Source organism: Haemorhous mexicanus, chromosome 5 (assembly GCF_027477595.1).
Source record: "Haemorhous mexicanus isolate bHaeMex1 chromosome 5, bHaeMex1.pri, whole genome shotgun sequence".
NCBI classification, from domain to species: domain Eukaryota; kingdom Metazoa; phylum Chordata; class Aves; order Passeriformes; family Fringillidae; genus Haemorhous; species Haemorhous mexicanus.
Window position 1 is genome coordinate 61,802,647 of NC_082345.1, and position 25,049 is coordinate 61,827,695.

At 45.6% G+C, this 25,049-nt stretch overlaps 2 protein-coding genes across 2 annotated transcripts in view; both read left to right on the plus strand.

Annotated features, from left to right (window-relative positions):
* Positions 1-7,979, plus strand: part of LAMB4 (laminin subunit beta 4) — a 39,636-nt gene extending 31,657 nt beyond the window's left edge. The window contains exons 28-34 of the mRNA XM_059847935.1: positions 41-244; positions 1,814-1,958; positions 3,773-3,977; positions 4,587-4,725; positions 4,944-5,120; positions 6,117-6,270; positions 7,630-7,979. Of these exons, the coding sequence (XP_059703918.1) occupies positions 41-244; positions 1,814-1,958; positions 3,773-3,977; positions 4,587-4,725; positions 4,944-5,120; positions 6,117-6,270; positions 7,630-7,769 (1,164 nt within the window). The 3' untranslated portion in view covers positions 7,770-7,979. The remainder of the gene's footprint in view (positions 1-40; positions 245-1,813; positions 1,959-3,772; positions 3,978-4,586; positions 4,726-4,943; positions 5,121-6,116; positions 6,271-7,629) is intronic.
* Positions 7,980-12,448: 4,469 nt separating this feature from the next.
* The window catches only part of LAMB1 (laminin subunit beta 1), a 41,230-nt gene continuing 28,629 nt past the window's right edge, over positions 12,449-25,049 (plus strand). Inside the window, exons 1-12 of the mRNA XM_059847336.1 lie at positions 12,449-12,609; positions 12,762-12,931; positions 15,229-15,364; positions 17,312-17,385; positions 19,170-19,358; positions 19,466-19,529; positions 20,997-21,199; positions 22,459-22,579; positions 22,719-22,907; positions 23,218-23,397; positions 23,812-23,924; positions 24,751-24,830. Coding sequence (XP_059703319.1) covers positions 12,573-12,609; positions 12,762-12,931; positions 15,229-15,364; positions 17,312-17,385; positions 19,170-19,358; positions 19,466-19,529; positions 20,997-21,199; positions 22,459-22,579; positions 22,719-22,907; positions 23,218-23,397; positions 23,812-23,924; positions 24,751-24,830 — 1,556 coding nt within the window. The 5' untranslated portion in view covers positions 12,449-12,572. The remainder of the gene's footprint in view (positions 12,610-12,761; positions 12,932-15,228; positions 15,365-17,311; positions 17,386-19,169; positions 19,359-19,465; positions 19,530-20,996; positions 21,200-22,458; positions 22,580-22,718; positions 22,908-23,217; positions 23,398-23,811; positions 23,925-24,750; positions 24,831-25,049) is intronic.

Genomic DNA, 25,049 nt, shown 5'->3' on the forward strand with positions numbered 1-25,049 from the left:
CCCCAGAGGAGTCCTGACATAAGCATCTTCCCTCTTGCAGATCTGTGGTGTTCCAGGAGACCAGCCATGTGCCACAGCAGCCTGTGGGGGAGCTTTGTGCCAGGACAGTCATGGACTAAGGCAGTGTGGTGGCCCAGACTGCAATGGAGCTCTTCCTCTCTCCTCTGAGGCCTTCAGGAAAGCTGAGGAGACTGCTGTGATGCTAAATAACTTGACTACTCAGCTACAGGAACCTGAGAATCAGGTGCTGTATATCAAACCTAAATTTGTTCAGTGAAATGGATGGAGGATGAGATTTGGGAGGTCTCAAATCTACAAAAACTCACCTGCTCTTTGGACAAAGAGTGGTGATAGAGTGGTGACTCTGTCCCAGCATCATAGGCCTATCATGATTGAGTACCAGGTGCAAGCCCCACAAAGCGATTGGCTTTATCTAGATCTTCCTCATAGCTGCTGATTTGAAAAGTCATGGTGCCCTGTGTCTATGGCAGTAGGTGGCTTCAGGCTAGAATTGTCTAAATTTTTACTGAGAAAGATACAAATGGCACCATTTGTCAGTAGCCTGACATGCTTATTGCAATGAGATTACTGCTGTGCATGGTGTTAAGCTCTATTTATACAACTTCATACTATTCTTATGTTTGCCAATAAATTACTTTTGAAAATAATTTCAAGATGAAGCATTTCTGCCCCCAGTAATGTTTAAGAGGGCATCAAATAGTCGGCTGTACTGCACAGTAGCAGTGAAAAGTAATTCAAATAAAGTGTGGCCAATGCAACATATGCCAAGGAAACAAAACAGACAAATCCCAAAGCAGCAGTAAGGAGTTTGTTCTTATTAACAGTCAGAGATGATGCCTGTTACAGTTATAGGCAAAGCACATTTTCCAGCAGAAATTACATTCTGCTGTGGCTTTGTCCTGTCCCTGCAGGATGCCTGGGCATCCATTTCCTCTTTTTAAACTTCCCTCGACGCTGCATCCCAGCCAGCCGGCCTGGAAATGAGCAACTGGGGCACCGCCCTGGGGCCGCGGGACACGGAGCGGCGGCAGCCAAAGGCATCGCCGAGCCCGGGGCGCCTGCCGGGCTGCCGGGACATCGCCTGGGCTGCGCACAAGCCTCAGGCACCTCCGTGAGAATCTGAGTGAACCATTCTGAGACATTTCAGAAATAAAAACATCAGCATTTTTCTCTTTGCATGGGGAAAGACCAAAGCTCTTCTCTCTGCAGACCACAGATATACCTGGGCCATTCTTGAAGGCAAAGCACCTACCAAAGTAAAATACCATTGAAATTTGATAATTAGTCTAAAGTTATTGTTTAAATTATCAAGAATACTAATTTAGTGGTGAAACAATTTTTAAAGACAAGCCTTGAATTCTACCTTCCTTGTGTCCTCTTTAACTGTTTTTTTAACAGCAAGTCCAGTATGAAATGACAAATGAAATTACCTTTTCTCTAATCAGATCTACATTTGATAAGATTTGCTTTGATCTGAATCTGATCACTGACAAGCTACAATACTGCAATAACTGTCAGTATTCTTTTTTTAGAAACAGGAGGGGGATGTGGTTTAGCAGTGGTTGCAGAGAGGAAAAAATGCTTGATTTAGGCTATTTCTGAGGCCAGATGAAGCCCAGGTTGTAGCAGCTTCTGGAGTTCCCCAAAGAGATCTCCTACTACTTTTCAAAGCCACATCAAGTGATTCCAGCTGAGGCCTGATCAAAATTACCTTTGTGTCAGAGCCCAACTTGTAAAGCAGAGGCAGATAACCTCCAGAAAATGGCACTGCTGTTTCTAATAATATTTCCAGGTTAAAAGCTTTAGAAAAATGGCAGAAGACAGCAAACTGAAAGGCTCACAATTTAATGGGCAACTGGAGACTGTTATGAATCAAATTGAAGTTGATGGAGAGATCATTAAGGAGTTCATCCAAAAAGTGAAAGACTTCTTGTTAGGTAAATATGCAATGTTCTTCTTGACTCATTTTTCATAAATATGTTCCAATATAATACAGCGTAATGGACGGCCAGAAGATGATCTAGCTGTGTGTGCATGAAATTTCTCATCTGCATCCTGAGCTGTGCAAACTTTTTCAATCCCTTTTTTCTAGTGCTCCTTTCTCCCAGGTGACAGTACTTTGTATCAATTTTACAATACATCTGTTACATTCTGATTATCATGTTTTATTACTGAGTTTAATTCCAATAAACTCTCTCTGTTCCAAGTTTATCTGGGTAAAGGACTACTAAGATAATTTAGTACAATATATAATGGCCAGGCATGTCCAATGCACCCTCAAATTGTTATTCCCCCCCCTTCTTCCAGGCCCATAAATACAGGGTCTCGGTAGGGAGCGTGGGAATTAGGACACATCCCACTCCATCCTCTCCATAAAGCTCGAGGAATCAAAGGATTCTGGTAGAACTTCACAGCTCTCCTAAAAAAAAAATAACAAAACAACCGTATCTACCCCAAAAAATTTCCACTCTCAGGATTGCAGAAAAATGCTGTAGGAAACAGATCCAAGGTTTTTTTTAGCAGATGCACATCAAGGCGTTCAAATGTGACAGGATTTTCTTTAATCTCTTCAATGTAGCTGATCTCATAAATTTCTACGGATTGCAGTCTTTTGGCATTCATATCTCTCCGTCCAAATGGGAGCAAGGGCAGAGGACAGAGGACTTCTTTTGTTCAGAAAAATTTACATTATTTTATTGATTTAGAAGATTTAGGTCCATTTGATTGCCTAAGAGTCTCAGATTTTTTAATGATAGCCACTGAAAATTCCATCTTTCACTCTTCTTTATGTTTCTTAGTAGATATACAGCATTTATTAACAATTTTAGAAGAATTTTTTCAAATCTTTGTTTTGTTAATTGAAGTTTAAGAACAGAAATAGCTGAGAAGCATACAGTTAAACACTAAAAATACATTAAATCTGCTGTACTTGACATTAATGTGAATGGTGATACTGGATGAATATATTTCTACAGAAAATAGCTCTCAAGAATGCACTATTGTTTGCACACTAAATGTCTTCTATTTAATTCTTGCTGTCTTACTCTGGAGATTAACACAACTATTTAACATATCCCAACTGCTTTATCATACAAGGTCTTGTATAAAAAGAAGTGAACAGAAGACAAAACTGATGATGTGACTTCTCGAGACATTGACTACACTGTGTGTGCCTCTGCCTCTTAGCAAAAAGCTAGGACAAACTCATTTGTAATGGGAATTGTCAAAATATGGTTTTTTCTATGGTAAATTCCCATCCTATGCAAGTCTGACCCAAGTTCCCTCTGCAGCTTAGCCTTTCTCATTAACCAGCAAAGGAACCACTTTCTCAATATTGTGGCAACTCCAGGTTAGGGATTACACCCACTGGCCAGCCTGGAAATCTCCATTCACATCCCAGCCTCACCAGCACCTCTTTGATCTGTGGGCCAAGGGAGAAATGGGCTCTGACACATCTAGCTGTGCTGGGCACTGATTTAAAGCCCTCCACAGGCTCTGTCCTACATCAGAATTTTAATAACTCAGTTCAAAGTAGGTTCAAATCCTCATTTCAGCCAGTTCTGACAACACTAACAGCAGTATCTGGAAGCATAATATTAAATTACAAAATGTTGGAGATAATTCTCTTACCCCCTTGCTGTGCCTGTCAGCTTTATTCTCCCACATAACTCAAAGGGTAGGCAGCCATAATGACCATTTACTGGGAGGAAGGAGCTACTTCAGGATACTCTCAGCTCCATTTCTGTTGCAGATGAGAGTGCACCTCCAGAAGACATTGAGAAGGTGGCAAATTATGTTCTGCAAATAAACCTTCCCCTGACTCCACAAGAGCTTGCAGGCATGCTTGGCAAGCTCCAAAGCGTTATGAACCACTGTGAGAAGTACAAACTGAATAATAAGAGAAACAAAAGAAGGAAGGATGCTCAGACACTGCTGGTGGAGGCACAAGAAGCTGAGTAAGTAGAGTATTCTCATGCTGGTGTGTCATCCCCAGCTGGGGTGGCACTGTGCACAGTAGGACTGCTCCATTCCCCTGGCAGTAGCACTGGAAGGAGGGTTCAGATGGAAATTCCACCTTGCCTTTTCCACAGGGCCTCTCCAGCAGGAAGGAGCCACTGCCACTCAGGCTGCAGCAGCCAACATGCTGAAAGGAGCCAGCTCCTGACAGCTCTTGGCTCCTCTGCCTGCTGAGTCAGAGGGGCCAAAGCAGCTCCTTAACTCCACTTTGAACCTGGTGGAGCATTACATCTGGCTCACTGGGTGGTTTGAATAAGGGTGAGAAAAACCCAACAAGAGAAAAAACTTTTTCACCCATGAGTCTTCCCTACTAGCTGTGCACCACCAGGCAGCCAGCAGCATCCAACCTCACCCTGAGTACAGCAACTCAGGTGCCCCCCCACAAAGTCCTTTTCTGAGGTTTTGCTTTACCAATTTACCACAATTTTAATGGTTGTTGTTGGACTTGAGGAAACATTCCTGTATGTCAGCATGGGTGCATGTGAAATGTGTTCTTGCTTTGCTCACCACACCACGATACTACATATACTTCCCTTTTTCCATTTTAGCAAAGCAGCTAAAGCTCTTCTGCCAGTGGATGAAATTAATAATAAACTAAAAAATGTTGTGAAGTCTCAAGGAGACTCCAAAAGCACCATCATAAAGTCAAATGAAGAGATACAAGGCATCAGAACACAAATCTCTCAGGTATCTTGCTGCAAATATTTTAATTTATTTGCTAGATTTATTAGAAAGAGATACTTCATTCTAAAGTTTCCTTAAGATAAATAAACAAAACCAGAATGTGACACAGATTCCATACTGCGTAAGTGTCTCTTAGTCCATTGACAGTCCCTCATTACCACGCTCCACAAGCTGGATGGACATTGCATAAGAAATCACAGCCTTCAATTGCTCTGTTTTAGGCTGAGAACCAAGTGAACAAGACAAACAATAAACTAAATGACTTGTCAGCCAAACAGACTGAGGTGGAAGATGAAAGTGCCACATGGCAGGCAAAAATGCTGATGAACAAGAATCAAGCTACAAAGGCAAGAGCAGAGGCAGAAGCAGCTCACAAGCAAGCCCAGAAAATGAAAATTGTAAGCCCTTCTGTCACATGTTAAGGGGAAATAAACCTTCCTCCATATATAACAGTATTTTTGCTTCAGAAGCATTGCCATGCTGTCATACAAACTTAACATTTTCCTTATGCCATACAGTGTAAAATGCCATGGTTAGGAAGAATTTGTGTTTTATTTTAAGGTTTCTGGCATACACTTCTGTTTGCTTGAATGACAGAAAACATACACATTTCTCTGGCTACTTCATGACATTTTTTTCTTGCACTGTGTATAAGACTTGTAGTCACCATGGGCACCAATAAACACAACAGAACAAATCACAAAACCAGATATTAAAATACATGAGTGATGGAAGCACCCTGACAATTCATCCTGTGGCATTCTCCTTCAGAGAAAATTGCTGTGGGAGTTACTCGGAGTTTTTGATTGGCTTGGTGCTTTCCAGTAGTTCAGTTTTTTTAAAATGCAGCTAGAAATTTGCTACAATGGCAAGAACCAAGTACCCACACCACAAGCTTGGAACATGGCCATACTTCCAAGTTATAAGAACCATAGGCAAAATCTAAACTGCAGCCTCAACAGCAACCTAGATCAGCAGGTAACAGATTAGCCAGTAAATATTACTGCAATTGAAAATGTAAAAACCTCAATGCTGTTACAGATAAGTCATCAAATTTTAATTAAGCCTTATGGCAAAATGAAATTTACAGAAAAGCCCTATCAACCGGAGCAAAACCAGCATAAACTTAAATATCTTAAATAATATTTTCTTTATATCCTTACCACTCCCTCTCCTTTACATTACTTCACTGGCAGTTTGTTTTAATTGATTTCTATCATGTTTTGCAAAGCATTTTTCAATGTCTACAAATTAGGATATATTTTTTAATATTTAAGAGAATGGGGAATCTAAACTTTGGTTCAAGAAGGACGTTAAAAAAACTAAAAACTTCCTTCTGTACACCAGATTAATTATGAGATGCTCTTAAACTAAGTAATGACATTTTGTTACAGGAATTTACTGATGTTAAAAGAAAGTACACCATTCTTCAAGAAAAGCTAAAAACCCAAGGACCTCCAAAAGTAACACTAGAAAAAGCGAAGCAGTTGAAAGAAGAAGCAGAAAAACTGGCTGAAGAGACTGAAAGGAAGATAAAAAGAATAACAGGTGATGTTCTCACTTCCACAGTGAGTGGTAAACACTGTATAGTCATGAATTCAAGGCTAAAGTCCTTGCCCACAGACACTAACACACTAAGTTCACCCAAAATTAGGTTCAAAACAATTTACCTGGTGAAAATCCCTGCCTGAAGCTTCTAATTTTAAAAGCAATTGAATTGATTTGGCTTATATACTTTTTCTGACTTCAATAGATTGCTAGGAGCAAGGGTTAAGAACTGTCCACACAGGGACTTGCAGTGATTTTCTTCAGTTTAAAAACAGGGCTAATGCAAAACCTGCATAAAACCTGGCTGCAGATTTAGCTGGAGGCCCTGATTTATGCATTTGCTTTGGGCACTCTGACCTTCTATCCTTCCTCGATGCTATGTCTTTCCCCACATCACCCAGGCGAGGGCTCATGTGACAGAGCTGTAGGGCAGCTGTTTTCCATCAGTCCGTACTTGTTCCCCTTCAGACATTATCTCTGAGCAATGGCAGAGCAAACCAGCTACAATTACAGCTTGTGGAGACTGAAGCTGACGTGCCCTGAATCAGGGGGGCCATGACTGTCAGGCAGAGGGGTCATGGGCACTGCAGACAGAGCTGCTGTGGCTGTCCCGGCACCTCTGCTCACACAGGCTCAGAGGGTCAGCAAAAAGGAGGAGCACATCTCATGTCCCTGCACACAGGGAACCTAATTCTCCTTGTAGTGGAGATCTGGGCATTCCCACTGGGAACCCTTAGGCCTAGGATCCTGCCAGGCTCAATATCAGAAAATACCACATAACATCAGCAAAACTGAAGCAGAAACTCTATCCCAGGAGAAAACTCTTCAGGACAGGGTCCAAATAAATATTTTGAGCACATACCTTGAGGAAAGGCATTAAGATCATCCAAGTCACCCCAAATGCCTGAACGATAAGGACATTAGAAACAGGCAGTGAATCCTGTGGGTTTAACTCATTACCAATATGTTTATATTGGTGTAGCTTCACAGGAACCAGCAGAAAACAGTTACACAAGTGAGGGAGACCTAAGCCAATCACACCCAAATTGTCTAGGCTTTACACACATCAGTGGACATGCTGTTCCTCTGAATGCTTCCATTTAAACCCAGTCCTGTCCCATCCTAGCTGATGGACAAAAGCACATGCTGAGAAATTAATTTCTTCAAGGCTATCATGCTCCTCTTGCTATCCAGAAGCCTGACTTTTCCCTCCAGTTGCACATTTAACATTCCCCATTCAAAATGGGCTTATTGCCTCTAAAACTTATGGGAAAAGAAATGCCGCTAATCACTGGATTTTACTTACACAACAAATGTGAGCATCATTGCTCACATCATTGCATGTCTCTGCTTTTCCAGATTTGGAGAAGAAGCTTCAGGAACTGAATCAAACCAAACAAGATAAAGCAGAGCAACTGAGACAACTAGAGGAACAAGTGATAGCCATTAAAAATGAAATCATGGAGCAGGAAAGCAAGTATGCAACATGCAAGAGTTAGGGTCTGAACAGACCATCAGGTAAAATGAAGCTGAAATCATGGTGATTACCACATCCTGAGCATCCTGGCACAGGCCACTGTCCCCTGGAAATACATCTGAAGTGGCCTAGAGAATAATGTAATTTTATCTTTTTGTCTTTTTCTTCTTTGGTCCAGTTGAGTTTATATGGAAATAGGAAATACCTTGTAATAAACCATCTGATTTAGTAATCAGGTGTAGTCTTTGAGGGAGCTCTACAATATACTCCTGTGCACAGTCTAGGGCTTCTTGTGGTGGGGAGGGTTGCAAAAGGAGGATTGCTCAGGGAGCAGCTTGTAGCTGTCTCAAAGACAGACTCCCAACACCCTGTGTCTTCTGCCAACCCCTACAAACCGAGGTTGTGCCACGACCCTGCACGGGGCTGCTCAGACTCGGATGGGGCGATGCAGGTGAAACCCTGCGGGCTCCTGCAGCCGCCCCTGCTGACAACCAGCAGCACCCCCAGGCACTGTAACTGCTCCAGCCCCACCTCCTCACTGAGGCAGAGCAGGGTTCCCCCACCAGAGCCCTGAGGATGCGAGGGTCCCGCTGTGCTTGGAAATGCGGCGGGCAGCAGCTCCATGCAGCGCGGGGCCGTGGGCGGTGGGCCACAGAGCCGATCCCCCGCTGCCCACTGGATGGCAGTGCTCTGCTTATCGCAGAAAACAACTTAAAAATCTTTTCTCTGGCATTGGCGCTCCTGCAATGCACGTTTTTCTTATGCTTATAAGGGGTTTCACGCGTTTTTCATTAATGTAACCAGCAACTGGAGAATAACTCCAGCTCTTAGGTATAAGCTGTGAGTCTAGAGGGCCAGAAAGGTCGAAAACCAGTTTATCTGCTCTCGTTGAACTATGCAGCACTTCACAGAAGTCAGGGTTCACTCAGCAATTTCTTTTAGCCATCAAGAACACACGAATTGGCCTAAATTTTAGTCTGTAATTATTTTTTTATATATTAATAAATAAGGACTCTGTGGCTAAGCAAGTGTTACAGACGTGCCAGAGTTTAAAAAAGACTGAAGTGAGCTACGCCACAGTTTCAAACTCCCACCCAAGGTATACATACTCCTGCAGGTCGCAGAGCAGACTAATGATGGGTTTTCCTCAGTCAAAACCAATCGTGTCATTCCTGGCTCGACTGTCCCACAGCGAGGGACTTCATTCAGCACGGTGCTGTTTCAGAGCTCGGATGCAGCCCAGACCACATCTGTAAAACTCAGGAATGCTCTGCGGGAACACAGGGCTCTTAACACGCCAGCGGCACCCGTGAAACAATCTTATCGATCCAACGGAGATAAACACTGCATAGCTATCACCCTGTGTTTACAAGAGCTAAAGTAGCATTGGTATGCGCTGGGGGCTTGGGTGGGAATTGCTGGCAGATGAGATTTCAGAGATACTCCTCTAACTCGAACCAGCTGTGCTCCAGGGCAATGTGCAACATGCATTACATTGTGACACGTTCTATTGTGAAAATAATGGGATCGAATTATAATTTTGATATAATCTGACAATGCCACCTGAACGCAGGAATGCATGGAATTTGTGGGTTAGCACTTTCTGAATTTTAGCAGTTAGGAAAAATCACCTGTGAGGTGTGAGGCTTCTTTCTAAGTTACTAGGCTGTAATAAGATTACTGTATTTAGGCTGACTTTGACGTAATGAAATCAAACATCTCTGTTTTACTCGGAGCACTCAGAGCACCAAGCTGCTCACATGCGTGTCTCCAGGAAACGAAGGATTTTTCTGCAGGTTTCAATGCATCTGGACTGCACTTGGAAGAGGCAAACTGAAGCTCTTTGACAGAAATTCCCAATTGCATATAAACCAAAATTAATTTCGTTCATGGCTTTAAAAATCTGAATTCACAAGCAAAAAGCTGAAAGAGAACTTCCTCCTAAAATCCACTGTTGACTATGAGAATTGCTGAATGGCTGCACGGATGAGAAATCTGTAAACACAAGGCAGTTAAACAGGGCTGGAGAGGAGATGTATCCATGGGGGGAAACAGAAATTGCTGGAAGGAAAGCGGAAGCAGGAACAAGAAATTCAGCACAGAGTCTAACCTCCCCTCCCTGCCCCCAAGCATGTTCAGACACACAAAGGAAGCAGATCCGATGGAACCAGTGGCCACAGAACTCCCAATCCATCCTGTGACATCTCCAGAAGTTTACAGCAGTGCAGCATTTCCCATTGGAAGTGATGCAAAAATTTCTAAGTGTTTTTTCAAAGTTAATTTGTGGGGAAAATGCTGTCTTTAGATAAAAAGTACCTATTTTTAGTTCCCCCTGGACCTCTTCCTTGAGGGCAGAAATTGCTTCATAAAACTGTTTCTTGAAAAAGAATTGAAACAAGTTTCTTGCTGTAGAGCATTTTTACTTCAATAGCATTAATCAAAATGCAAACAACACAACCAAACTGACATATAAAGTGTCTATATTTTTAAATATAAAAATATATTTAATCAAAATCATATAATCAGCTCTGTCTACCAGGCATTTGACCACTGCAGTGTTTTTAGAACATGGGTGATCAAGTGGGTCCCACTGGGGTCAAATTCTGAAATTTTGTCTTTTGAGACTTCCAACCACGCACAAACACAGACACTCCAGGGAGGTGAAGGTGGTTCACCAACCACAAGGGCAGGGCACAAGACCAAACTGAATTTATATCATTTGAAGAATCAAATTAAAATACTCCCACTCACTATTTGTCACGAGCTCTGCAGAGAGGGAGGGACACAAGTCCCCTGTTCCTAATTACTCACACACTGAGTGTGGTGGTTTCTGTTATGTCTGAAAGAACACCACAGTTATGGGTGATGGTGGCCACCCCAGGCTGTGGCTGAAGCTCCAGCTCAACCCCTTGGGTCGCACGGCAGGGTCACCCCCAGGCTGGAACAAAGCACGTTTTCATGCTCTCTGTGCCAAGGCACAAAGGAGGCTATAGGGGAGGACAGGACTTCTACAAGGCTATGAAACAAGAAAAAAAAAACCAAAAGGAGAAAACTTCAATCAAAGTTGGAAAAATATGGGACAGAAAAAGTCCAGAGGCAATGAAAGAGTTGCACATGGGATGATGCTGCTGCCCATCTGCCATGGGCCAGAGGAGGCTCTACCAGCAGCAAAGTAAAACATTTTCTGTTAGTGGGGAGACAAAAATGTTTGGTGTACTGAAGCTTAAAAAATATAACAGGGCTATGAAACTGAATTTGTTTTCTGAATTTAGAAGACCACATTGCAGAAGAAATTTAGAATATTACAATTCCTGCCCTGTCAGTATAGAATGATTTAATTTTATGGATTTCTTTAATGAAACAGCTCCACAAAGTTCTTTAATCCAGAGTCTTGGGTTATGTTTCAAACCTGGTGTTTAACCTTTAGGGCAAGTCACTTGGTATCTCTCTGTTTCTGCTTATCCATCTGTAAAATGAGAATGAACATATTTACCTACCTCGGCAGGGTAGGCCAGACAGACCATGGTGTGTTTTCATTCTGGCACTGCAAACAGTGAGGGCAAAGTGTTCTTGGGGGGCACTGGTACCTGGTAAAGATTTACACAAGTACACGTGTTGCACGTGTGCAAGCAAAACCTGGGTATATAAACTCAGGCATTTGTCCCAGCCACATCCATCCTTCATACACACTCCTAGGCGTTTATTTAACAGCAAACATTTTCCCTGGGTGCTGAGGGAAGTCTGCCACCAGCCAATGAAGCCCCCATGTTCTCCAGCAGAGGCCAGGGCACTGTCGTGGGAGGCTGGGGCGCAGAGGCAGCTCCAGCACAGCCATTCATTCCTTGCAGCTGCCCCAGTGCCCGGGAGGGCAACAGTGCTATGTGCTCCCAGGGAATGTGACACAGCCTGGCAGCATCTAGTCTAGGCTTGCTGGGCCTCTCTGCCTGTGCCAGAGCCAGACCTGGCTATGCATGGCAGCCACCATCCCCGGGAACGGCACTCCTGAGCCATGTGTGCTGGCACCACAGCACCAGGCAGAGTGGGGCTACTGAGCCTTGTGTGGGACAGCTGTCAACTCCCCAGTGCTTTGCTGGGTTTTGGGCCTACCACACAAGTATGCATCACTGTCCGTCCGTCCGTCCGTCCGTCCATTCATCCATCCATCCATCCATCCATCCATCCATCCATCCATCCATCCATCCATCCATCCATCCATCCATCCATCCATCCATCCTTTCTTTCATCGCAGGGGCCCGGCTCCATCCACGCTAGCGGCAGGAGGCAGGATTAGGTCAATAATCCCGTTCCTTCATTGTTTCTCCACGGACAGGGGCAGAGAGGAGGGGTACCCGATTGGTGATTCCCCCCACCTATCCGCCACCCCCTTCCGATTGTCGCACGCGGCCCAGAGCCCGCTCCCGACACTGGAAAGAGCACAGCCTGCGGGCCGGGGGGCTGGAGTCCCCGGTGCCCCGCTCGGGGCTCCCTGTCTACAGCGGGACAGCATCTCTCCTCGCCTCCCACCTCGACTGAGCCGCCCTTCCTCGACGGCGGCAGTCCCTGCCCCGGCTGAGGGCCGGGCTGCCCCAGAGCAGGGGGCCGGGCGGGAGGGGCTCGGCCCGGCCCCGCGGATGCGGAGGGGCGGAGGAGGAGGAGGAGGAGGAGGAGGGCCGGGGGGCACCCGGCGGCGCGGGCCGCGGTCGGGAACGGCGGCGCCTGCGTGGAGCGGCCGGAGCAGCGGCTTTCGGCGGCGCGTGGAGGGGCAGCCGCGTCCCGTCCCGTCGTGTCCCGTCCCGTCGTGTCCCGTCCCGTCTTGCCGCCCGCCATGGGCCGCCTCCTGCTGTACCTCTGCTGCTGCCTCGGTAACTCCCGCTCCGCTCCGGCCGCCGTCGGGGCACGGCGGGCTGGGCGCGCCTCTGCAGCGCCCGCCGGGGCGGCGCGGGGCGCCCAGCCCGGCCGCGCTCCCGCTTCCCTCTCTCACCGTGTCCCCCTCTCTCCCTCCGCGGCCGCGCAGCGCTGTGGCCCGCGGCGGCACAGGAGCCCGAGTACAGCTATGGCTGCGCCGAGGGCAGCTGCTACCCCGCCACCGGCGACCTGCTCATCGGCCGCGCCGCCCGCCTCTCTGCCTCCTCCACCTGCGGCCTCCGCCAGCCCGAGCCCTACTGCATCGTCAGCCACCTCCAGGTGAGCGCCGGGCGCGGGCGGGCAGCGCTCCCGGGCACCGCGCCGGCCGCCGCGCTCGGTGCCGGCGCTGGGGCGGACATCGCTTCCTGCGGGGGCTGCGCGGGGGCTGCGCGGGGTGCACGCCCGCGGGCAGCGCCCGGGCCGGCGGGACGGGACGAGCACCGCCCGCGGGTGGGAAGCGCGGGCAGCGGTGCCCGGCGGGGCAGCATCGTGCCCCGTGCGGGACCCCGCACCCTGGGTCCAGGGAGTCCCCCGCGACTTTCGGCTCCGACCCCCCTTTCCCGATCGAGGCCAATAAGCAAGAATGTGCCGCAGTAAGTTCAGTTAATGCTTTATTTCCCGGCTCACTCGGAGCCGTCTAGACAGCTTCCTAAAGAGAGTGGGCTGTAGGGCCCGGCAATGTTTTGTCCACAGTCCCCGTAATGTAATTACATGTGTATGGTTTCGGTGTAAAAGGATGCAAAGAAGGTTGTCTCAGCACATCTGGTGAGCTGCTGCTTTTTAAAGCCAGAAGCAGCTCACCAAACTTAAAACCTCTGAGAGAGAAGGGATGGTGGAGAAGAATAAACTATCAGTTATACGTGGAACTCTGTTGAACTGAAAGTAAGGGGATAATCTCCGGACGAATTACTGTGGAGACAATAGGGCCGGATTCTGGCACTTGGAAGGAAAACCACAGGAAGCAGGGGAGGCTGTAGCACTTGACTCATTTGTGCCCTGAAATTACCAAGTCTCCCTTCATGCTTTCCCCACCTTTCGTTTTACCATATAAGTTCTGTCTAATAGCGTTAATACTTTATTTGACGTGGGATTTAGCTTCACTGAACATTTTCAGTGTATGTTGGGATTGACTTTAACAACATAAGCATCCCTGGTAGAACAAAATAACAAAGGTACTTTGTTACATTTTCTTGTCTCAAAAAATGTTGATGTGCCGTTGTAAAAAGCATCACTTCAGAAGTTCACATGTGCCCATATTCCTGATCTCCCAGCCCCGGTTCAGCATTTGGGATGTCCCTGGTTATTGTGAACCATAGTGTGTGGTATTGAAGAAATCGTGGAAGTTGCCAGTATCCTCTCAGTAACATGGGGCATGTCCACATTGAGTGCTTGGCAGAATTAGGTCTTCTAGGATTCAGTTTTGGTCAGAGAAGGTGCATGACGTGTGGGGGGAGAGAGGCCTGGAGCAGACGGTAGAGAATGTTCTCCCTGAGACCCCTGCTCTTGCCATTCTTTCTGCTGGAGCGGTGTTCGAGGGCTCGTGGGAGGTGAAGCCCTGAGCTTGGGAGGAGCCACTGAAGCCAGAACTGGTGAAATGGAAAGCCTGTGTGGTGCAGACCTGCCAGCTGTCACATTCTTGGCTGATAAAGAATAGCATTTGTCTCCATAAACGTGCTGGAGGAATGATGCCGGTGTAGCTTTGGGCAGGGATGACTTGTTGGTGTGTTGGGGCTCCTTCACTGCCATCCAATGAGCTCCCCTCTTCATCTGCCCCTTCCCGTTGGTCTGGGCAGGAGCCCTCCCTTTTGGTTCAGTTTGCACCCTGCCTTGCAATCAGAAAGTGGTGATTTTAGGCAGAAGGACACTGCAAAAATAGCACTGTTTGTAGTAATAGCCATGATGGGGTTTTGTCCCCTGGTGAAGAAGCTTCTGGCTTTCCCAACCAGCACATCCCAGACTTGTTCTGAGCTGGTTTTGCTTGGGCAGACCTTGTAATGTGTGCAAATGGACCTTATGTACACAGTTCGGGTAGCAATACCAGCCGAAGACGCAAGGTTTGGGTAGGACTTAGACAAGCTGAATTCAGAGAAAAGTGCTAATTTACTGAGGGCCCCTTGATGTGCACTGAATCTCAAGGCAGGTATCCCTAATGTAGGCAGCTTGCATCTCCAAGCCAGCTTCCAAAAGCCAGAGTTATTTCTCACGAGTTGTTAAGATGCAGTTTTGCATGTGTGCATTTTTACAGAAGCAATTCAGCAATTTTCTGGCTGCCATTGGTTTTGAATTCCACTGGAGAATACGTGCCCTGGAAGAGATCTCCTGAAACTGCAATTTTCATTGAAAGCATGCTTCCCATAAAAACGAAGTTTATGGAATTCCTGGCATATTTTCCATTTGGCAATTTGCATTAATTCATAGAAGTAAAAACACTTAGCATTTCAACAGAAAAAAAAATCTTTGATGACTCCAGGCAAAATGAGTGGAATGTGATATGGATGGAAAATACCCTTATCTGCAGGAAGCAACTATTGCCCCATGGATGAAATCAGTAATGCTGATTTATCGTGTTGTTTCAGGAGGACAAAAAATGTTTCATATGTGATTCAGAGGATCCCTTCCACGATATTTTCAATCCCGACAGCCATCGCATTGAAAATGTGGTCACCACCTTCGACCCAAATCGCCTGAAGCTCTGGTGGCAGTCGGAAAATGGTATGTGGTTTGTCCAGAGCAATTTCCGGCGCTGGGAGCTGTTTTCCCTCCTTTTGTTTAAGGGTACCTGTGGGTTTACTCTTCTCTCTGGCCTGGTGATTACTGCCCTGTGAAGGATCATGCTGTGTGAGGAGCCATGAGTAAAACTGGCTGGTTTTGTGTGTCCTGGAGCGCTCCTTAATCTGTAACAAAACCCCTCGAGTCCTCCAGGAGTGTTGGAAACAGCCGTCCAAGCACTCTGCAAGAGTCCTTTCCTAAAGAGAAGAGTTTCCCACACTAGCCTCATATTCTCCCTCATATTTGGGCAGGAAGAGTGGAGCAGCCTTCCAGGAGTAAATATCCCAGGGCTTCCCCACGCCTCGGGCTGGAGGCTGTGCAAGGAGGGGGTTTGGGCGCAGAGCTGGCTCTGCCTGCAGATCTCCAATTTCCTTTTCCTACCCTAGGACAGTAAAGCCAGGGATATCTCTTACCCTACAAGCTGCCTTCTCCCTCCTGAGCTCCCTGAATTTCTGTACCATTTGCCAAACAATAAAATGAACTGCAGAAACAAGCCAGCTCGTTAAAAAGAAAAATTGCATATTAGTTTGGTGGGGCTTTTGTTTTTTCTTTTAATCCTTCCTCTGCCTGTTTTACTTTTCTGGTTATGCTTTTGCCATGCCTTCATGCACAAAACAAGGCAGAGAGGGTTTCTCAAACAGCAGTCCTACCCCGAAACCTTAAAGCCAGCTGGACAGGGTGGGATTTCTGCAAATTCGTTGGCAGCAGCTGCCTTATTGTATATGAGGAAAAGAAGGTAATATTTGTAACAGTTCTGCTGCCTGTTAAAGAAAGATTTTCACTTAATCCTTTTTAACCATTTAGATCAACTGCTTGCCGCCAGCAGTTCTCTTCCAGCATTCCAGATAATTCATGTTTTTTGCAACAGGCTTGGCAGCATTCACACAAAAAAAGTTTCTTAGCTCATAAGGTCATGAAAATGTCCTTCAACAATAAAAAACAAATGATTCTTTCTGTCCAATTCATGTTTTCAGGCATACAGCATAAGGAACCATTGCTGCATGCTTCACAGAAGGTTACAGCTGGTCAAAAATTTAAGTGCCTTATTGTTTTATTATTTTCATTTCTTACCCTTTCTCCTCTCTGTAAATCTTGATTTTATTTTTTATTTCCAACTGCAGTATAATTAGTATCCAGCTGCTTTGAGAGCCCTTTTCACAAGGCAAAATAATATTTCTGGCTGTTCCCAAACAGCAGTTTGGAAAACCTTTTTCTACTCACCATTTTCTTAACCCTTGGAACTGCAAAGCAGGGCTGTGATAGTTGCTTTAGGAGTGTCTCAAAACCAGGTTATAAAGGAGCTGTCCTTGTGGACAGGAGAGTCCAGATTGAGTGAAAATGGTGAGTGAGTGAGTGAGTGAGTGAGTGAGTGAGTGAGTGAGTGAGTGAGTGAGTGAGTGGCCCCCTCCAGACATCAGTGAGACTGGGGGTGTTAGGGCTGCAGAATCTTGTGCTGCTGCTGCTGCCAGAGAGGCTGGGGTGTGGGAGAACAGCCTGTGACTACCACACAGGTCTGGGCTCAGCATCCCCAGCTGGGCTGGGGGCTTTGGTGCCAGGGCCCAGCTTGTGGTGGTGCCATGCTTGCCCCAAGTGCAGCAATGCCAGCCATGCCTCTGTCTCAAATAGCACTGCGGGCTCACGCTCCGGGTGTAGCGCTTTCGGTGCTGATCGTGCACAGGAATTCCATATGTGATACTCTTTAGCAGGCTCTTGGTGTCTCCCCCTCTACCTCAGGCACAACTAAACCATCATATTCCTTTTCCACAACATAACCAAGTGGTAAAGAAAATAGTCTCATGCCAGCAGAGCAAAGAGCTTTGGCAAAATTTACATGTAGGGACTGGCAGGTGTCCTTGTTCGCTGAGCACCTTCTTTTCTCTGCCCCTGCAGGTTTGGAAAATGTGACTATCCAGCTGGACCTGGAGGCTGAGTTTCATTTCACTCATCTCATTATGACCTTCAAGGTAAGGAAGCCACAGCCTTACCCTGAACCCTAAAACATCAGGAAATGGAAGGTCTCATAGTCCTTCACATCTATTTGGTATTTGGGATTAGGGCTTTGTCTGAACTGTTTGGCTTGAATTTTTCAGAGCTGCCAACCATTAACCAGTGCTGAAGTCATGCAGAAAGGCTGAGTTCTGATTTGTGTTAGAACTGCAGTGAGGCTGCAGAAGGAGTCACGCTGAAGCTGGGTTTTGTATTGGCGTGTCTCTGGTGGCTGTATTCTAGAAGATTGTTAGCTAAGTCATATAGTAGCAAGGGGTTTTTTTCCTGAAAAAAGTTGGCCATGGTATCAGTTTTCATTTGGCAAATGGAAAGGTCTTCAGGAAGAAGGAACATCTGTACACAAAGTGTCTTTGTTTTTTTACAAACAGATGTTTTGGAATGGTAGCTTATGTCCTGTACATTCTAAATGTTCTTCCCATGTGGACAAATTAATCTCTTAATTTTTACGCATCAGCTTTCTAGGACAGCTGGTTCCTCTTTCCTGTGGCAACAACAAGGATTTCTCCCTGTGACTTAAGGTGGTGGCTGAGGTGGAAGGTGGTCATTTTTACTGAAGCCAGCAGTCAGAGACCCCCAAAAAGCCCTGACACTGCAGTGCTGGGGCTTGGCCTGCTGTCAGGAGGAAGACTGTAGGGGAAGGATAATTTTAATGATGCCTTGTGGACTTTGTGTGGTAGACAGTTGAGCTGCCTGACTTCTGGGTTGCTAAATTTTCTTGTTGGGCGAGATGCTACTTTCTAAGTTGGGTGATATTTTCAGCCAGGAAGCAGAGAGAAAATTTCTTTCCAGCTGTGACTGAAATGCTTTTGTGCTTGGCTTTGGGAGGTCCTCCACTGAATACATAGAACTGAGGAAGAGATTGTTGGCATTTCTTGGTAGATACAAGCTAGGGTTAAAAAATATCTGGTTTTTGAAAGGCAGCACAGAAATGAAAACGTGACTTTATTTAGGTCAGAGAGATTAAAAATCTTTTCAAAACTTCATTAGTTTGTTCTAGAGTTGGATATGTGTAGGTAAGAAGGACTCTGGTTTGCATGAAGCAAATGCAGCCTGCCAGAGTCTGGGCAAGGCCAGCTGGAGGAGGGTTCTGGGGACTGGGGCTGTCAAATGCAGCATGAGTGGATGAAGCTGAACCTCTCCATCTCCATAAAGAAGGTTTTCTTAAGGCAGCACAGAGGACAGCTGGCACTGAACGTCAGACATGCTGCAAAAGGTCATATAGTCAGGCAAAGAGAGGAAACGCTGGGGCTTCTCTGAGCATCAGAGGTACCTGCTCAGCAGTAACTTCTGGGCATCAGAGCTGGATGGGAAGCACTGGCAGTGACCTCCTGCTCCCTACAGTAGGAGAGGAGGCCCATTAGGTCTTTTGTAAAAGATCAGGCAAAGAGGTACAGCAAGAAAGAAGGCTCTGCTGCTTTCCACAAGCTGTGGAAAAAAAATCTTTTAGTCTCCAAAACCCTACTTTAACCCCTACTCTTCTTCAAAAGATGGCCACTGAGTGCTATCTTTTGAAGATGGGTAGTAGTCTATGGTTTGATGAGTGTTATTTCATGTATCTGCATCTGAGAAGAAAGTGAAATATCATCAGAAAAGTATTTCCAATATTTCCACATATGGGAAATAGTCAGTGCAGGGAGAGAGACTAAAATTCCAGACATGTGGATTGCTCACACTAATTAGATTTAATGTAAATGCAAATAATAATTAACCAAATGAAATCTCCTGCTTTTCTTACCGTTAGACATTCCGTCCTGCTGCAATGTTGATTGAAAGATCATCTGACTTTGGACAGACTTGGCACGTTTACAGGTATTTTGCATATGACTGTGAGAGCTCATTTCCTGGGATTTCAACTGGACCCATGAAGAAAGTGGATGATATAATCTGTGATTCCCGATACTCTGACATTGAACCTTCAACAGAGGGAGAGGTCAGAGACAATTTTTCTAATATGTTTATTGTGGTGACTTTTTCCTTACAAATTCAGATTCTCCTATTTTTGAAGCTGAATCTTTTGTTGTTTGATTTTTCCTCCAGGTAATATATCGTGTTCTAGATCCTGCTTTTCGGATTGAAGATCCGTACAGTCCAAGGATTCAGAGTATGTATGCAGTTGCCTTTCAGGCTGATTTGAGAGCATTTCAGTACTTACTTGCTTAGAAAAAACAGTAATCCACTGAGTCATGCATCAGCCCCAGCAGCAGTTTTGAAGTCGTATGAATACCTTTGTGTATGGCTCCTTTTCCTGACTCAGACAGTGATGTGCAGGGAAATAAAGACCAGTGTTGTGAACTCAAGAGACTGCTCTTGCACACTTCTTTGTATTTGGTCCTTTTCTTAATTGATCAGGGATTTATTTTCATTAAAGACCCCCTTTCCCCAAAATACATGCAGTTGCCAAGAGAAACCTTGGAATTTGATCCTATAATTTTACAATATTCAGAAAGCAAATGAAGAGAGCTAGAAAGGTTGTTATTTCATTGTGCATTTCTAGCTAAAATCAATGGGGCCATATTTTATTTTTCAGAACAAAGTCGTGACTTTGGAGCAGTTGGCCATGGTAGCACTGCATGGCTGGACCACTCAGATAAACCACAACTTGCTGTAGTGTTCGTGCATGGCAATACATGGGAGATCTGTTGCTCAGTGTGGCTCTAAGAGAAACCTTGTGGGGTGTTTGGCCTGAGGAAACTGCAGTGCTCGGCCTTAACCTGACCTCTGATTTAATATGCATTCTCAGGCTGGGTTCATGTCCTTTAGTGTAAAGCTACCTGGAGCAAAAGGAAATATGTGAAGTAGAGGAGTGTCTGCTCGTTGCTATGAGTTTAATGTTGGTTTTTTTCTTTACTCAGCATTTTAAAGGAGAAACTGCTTTCATGGGCTTGAAGTACTTTGTCAAGCCTAGTTCAAGGCTATAAGAAATTACATAGGATTCACAATATCAAAATAGACATGTGGATGGTATTAATTACTGCAATATTGTATTCCCATGGATTATCCCTCAAGAAATTCTTTGTATTTGGTCAGTGATGGGGTGTTACTTCTTTCCACAAAATGTAACTACTTACATTTCCTAGGAAACTTGGGTGTGTACAAAAGAAGAATTATTTGTCTTTGTTTCCAGCTAAGACTTTTTCCAAAAGTCTCATAACTCTATTGACTCCTGGTCCACTTGGCAGCAGTTTCTTGATATCAAGTCCTTACCCATCTTATATTTTAAAACCCCAAAGAACCACTGTCTTTTAGGTAGTGCTTTTCTCCTTGTCTTTAACATTTGGGTATATGCCTCTGCATGTCTCAAATAAAATAGACCATTATTTTAAATTATGCTTAAACTTACTTATACAGTTATCAACTTGTAGTAAAATAATGTAATTTCTTTTTTTTTTTTTTTTTAATTTGGGGGGTATGAAGTGATGTGTAGGTGCTGAAATCAAATCTGATCTAATCTGCCCATAGGAAGCATGCTTGGGAAGTCACCCCTGGCTTCCTCCCATTCAAAATATTATCTGGTAAATAATTCCAAAACGGGCTTGCTGGTTAGGTATTTTGTGTGTGTCCCCTGCAGACCTACTGAAGATCACAAATCTGAGAGTCAAATTTGTCAAGCTGCACACTCTGGGAGATAACCTCTTGGACTCCAGGATGGAGATCCGAGAGAAGTACTACTATGCCATCTACGACATGGTGGTCCGTGGGAACTGCTTCTGCTACGGGCATGCCAGCGAGTGTGCGCCCGTGGAGGGCTTGGGTGAGGAAGTGGAAGGAATGGTAAATATTCACACTCTTCTGCATGTCTGTGCCTCTTTTAAGTGATTTGAATGCAAATGTAAAGATGACACTCTGTCCCTCACTTCTGCATGCTTGATTTTCAAACAGCAAAGCTGTTATAATTATTCCTCCGTGGCAAACACATCTGTCATTATTGGTATTAACCAAACACGTATCTCAGATTAGGTGATAATTGGTTTAACATTCCTTTTCTGATTATGTTACAGAGCTGATGAAACTGAAAGGTAGGAATGAAGAAAGGGAATGTAACCTTATTAGGTCAGAGGCCGATGTGTGAGTTGACTTGGTTACCTTAAAATTGAAGTGGAATAGAGGCATCAAAGGCTGAAACACTTGTGAATCAAACATAACCGGTCTTTGTATTAGTTGTTACCAGCTGGGAAGTCGAGGTTGTAGCCCTAATAAACACCAGCCCTGAAGGAAAACCCTGATTGCCTCCATGGTATGCTGCTGCACAAGTGCCACATCCCTTCTGGGGTCTGCTTTTCCCCATGCTTTTTGCATGACAAGCCGTAATAGCACCCTGTTAATGGATGAGTTATTAACTGGTTGGAGATGTGGGATGGGGCTGTGGGTTGTCCAGGGCTGCAGGATGCCATCAAGCCGGGTACATTCCACTGCCCTGTGTTTGGATCAATGTCTCCACTCAAGCTTTGCCTTTAGTATCATGGCTACAGTGCTAGTAGTGCCAGTGGTCTGTGGCAGCAGCTGTCCCACAACCCTCTTGGTCTGCTTGGTGCTTGTTCTGTACACAAGGAAAGGCAAAGCCTGGGGCTGATGGATAAATGCCATCCAAACTGGCTGTTATCTTTGCTCTGAGAACCAAGGCAGGGCTGGAAAGAGGGCACTGGGCTAGTGACCTGCTGATGTAAATAGATGCATGTTAATAGCTAATTAACAGCTAAAAAGCAGCTAACTTTTAGTTCCAAGAGGCTTCTGTGATTATTGGGGCAGAAATGTGCTCTCCTTGTTTATTTCTGAAAGCATTTATTCTGGCGCTAGTTCCAGTAAGGAAAGAAGGACAAATTTGTATGAGGACACCTGGGCAGGTGAAGGACATTCCTATGGCCCTTTATGCCTTTTCTAAATGCAGTTACATGGATTAAAGTCTCCAAAAGTATATGTCCATTATGTGCTAGCTTTATTTTGCATTCATTGTAGAACGGTTTTTTCCTTTTTTGTTTATAACCAACTCTTTTTTTCATTTTTTTCTTCCTCTCCTTTTTTTTCAATTACAGGTTCATGGTCACTGCATGTGCAGACATAATACCAAAGGATTAAACTGTGAGCAGTGTTTGGATTTCTACCATGACCTACCCTGGCGCCCCGCTGAAGGTCGCAACAGTAATGCATGCAAGAGTGAGTTGGAGTAAAATGCAGAGCCGTGAGCGTTATTGTGTGTAAAATCCTTCATGTTCCTTGGTTGACACTGCTGTGTCTTTTCTGCAGAGTTGCACTTCCCCCAGGACTCTTACTGTGCTTTCTGTCTTTGTCACAGAGTGCAACTGCAATGGCCACTCCAGCCAGTGCCACTTTGACATGGCTGTGTACATGACGACGGGGAACACCAGCGGGGGAGTGTGCGACGACTGCCAGCACAACACCGTGGGACACAACTGCGAGCAGTGCAAGCCCTTCTACTTCCAGCACCCTGAGAGAGACCTGCGGGACCCCGACATCTGTGAGCGTAAGTGCAGCCACTCCACAGGGTGGGAATGGCCTTGGGATCCCTGAGGAAATCCCAGGTGGGCCTTGGGATCCCTGAAGAGGCCTCGAAGTGGCTCTCTTGGAGGTCTCGAGGGAGCCTGGCTGGGTTTTGTTTTCTCTTTGAGAATCTGGGAATTTACCTGGTCCTTGTGTGTCCAGCCCACATCATGTCTAATACTTGCAGGAGTGACAGTCTTTGTACACAGCAGTTGAATTTCAGTAATTCAGTGTGAGACTTGGCCTTTCATTTTGTAGCAGTTAATAAAACACGTGTGATGCTTCCTTCTTAGCTTGCAACTGTGACCCAGCTGGCTCCCAAAATGGTGGGATCTGCGACCGCTACACTGATTTCTCCACCGGCCTCATTGCTGGACAGTGCCGCTGTAAATTATTTGTCGAGGGGGAGCGTTGTGACCTCTGCAAAGAAGGTTTCTATGGCCTGAGTGCTGATGACCCAGCGGGCTGTCAGTGTGAGTAAAAACATATGTTCCTTTATGTGTGATCAAAAGCTCTTTGAAGAGATGTTAGTGCCAAGAGAAGTTGGTTTGTGGGATGGATTTTTTTTTTTTCCTTTTTTTTTCATGTTTTGGCTAAAGGAAAAACATTACTGTAGATTTGATGTAGCTCAGAGTCCACCAGAACCTAAAATGCAGTTCACCATTTGATCCTTCTAGTTAATTCAGTGGAAATAGCATAATCCTTTCTTTTCAATTATGAGTCTCTAGGCCAGGGAGGTTTTACTGGGATGGGTGGTGGGCAAATAATGAAATTAATTTCTGTAATGGGGAATTCAGGGAAAATTTATTGTATATATTTAAGTTGAACAGTGTCTAAAATATGACTCCAGTCCTGCTTTTGACCTTCCCATTTGTATTTCCATGTAGCCTGTGCCTGTAATCCTCTGGGTACCCACCCTGGGGGCAACCCTTGTGATTCGGAGACAGGAAACTGCTATTGTAAGCGTCTGGTGACAGGAAAGCAGTGCAATCAATGTCTGGCAAGTAGTTCACTGTAAAATCAATTAGGAGACACTGGGGTGAGGGAGGCTGGAGTGTGGGAAACATGGAGCAAGGTGCTGGCCACTGTCTCTGACTGCCTACTAGCCCATGCCTGGCATTCAGGATGTAGAGGACACCTTGAGATGTCAGGAGCTATGAAGTGTGCTGTGTTTTGGGGAGCTGGGATGCATGTCAAGGCAAACAGGAGCATCCAGTCTAATTCCTGGGACCATAAGGAGTGAGAGATTAGGATACCTGTGGTTGCTCTCAAAATGAGAGATCTAGGGCAGTTCTGCTGAAGTCCTTGCTGGAGTGAAAGGCAAAATGGTGGGAAACAGGGAAACAGTGTCACCAAAAAAATTGCTTTCTAAACAGGCCATTATTTTAGGCAGGGATTATTTCACACACATACATTTCCATGTAGTGTTTATGCATGCTGGAGTGTTATAGAAACACACTGTCAGATAACTGGATGTGTTTGTACAAACACTAAGAAACTCTTATCTAGCAGTGAACTGTGTGGAAAAACCAAACAAGTCTGTCTGTCTACCCAGCAAGCAAGTTGCAGAGTAGCAGCCCTGCAAGGGTAGTGCCCTACACAAATACCCACTGCCCCATGTGCGGCTCTCTTGCCCTTGAAATGGTCAGCGAGGTGGGAGGAGAGCAGGTGGTGCTTGTTCGGGTAGACCCACAACCAGGGGAGCAGGATCCGTGGGTTGTGGGGCAGCCTGGGACAGCTTGTGCTGAGTGTTTAAAAATGTTCTTTGGGTTAGATGGAACGAAGTCAGCGCCAGGTTACAGTGCTGGTGGTGTTTCCTCCTGCAGCCCGAGCACTGGGGCCTGAGCAATGACATGGACGGGTGTCGGCCGTGCGACTGCGACCAGGGCGGAGCGCTGAACAACAAGTGAGTCTCAGCCCAGTTTCTCTCCTGTGATCACCCAGTTCACCCAGCTTCATGTTTGTGTAACCACAGCATCCAGGGCTCAATGGGCTCGGGAGGAGGATGTTTGATACCCATCTTGCTGCTTCAGAAGGTGGTAGATCTTGATTGCAGCAAGGGTGGCAGGGGCATCTGCATCTTTTCTGTGCTGAGCAACCTCTGTTTGTGCCACTGGTGCAAGTG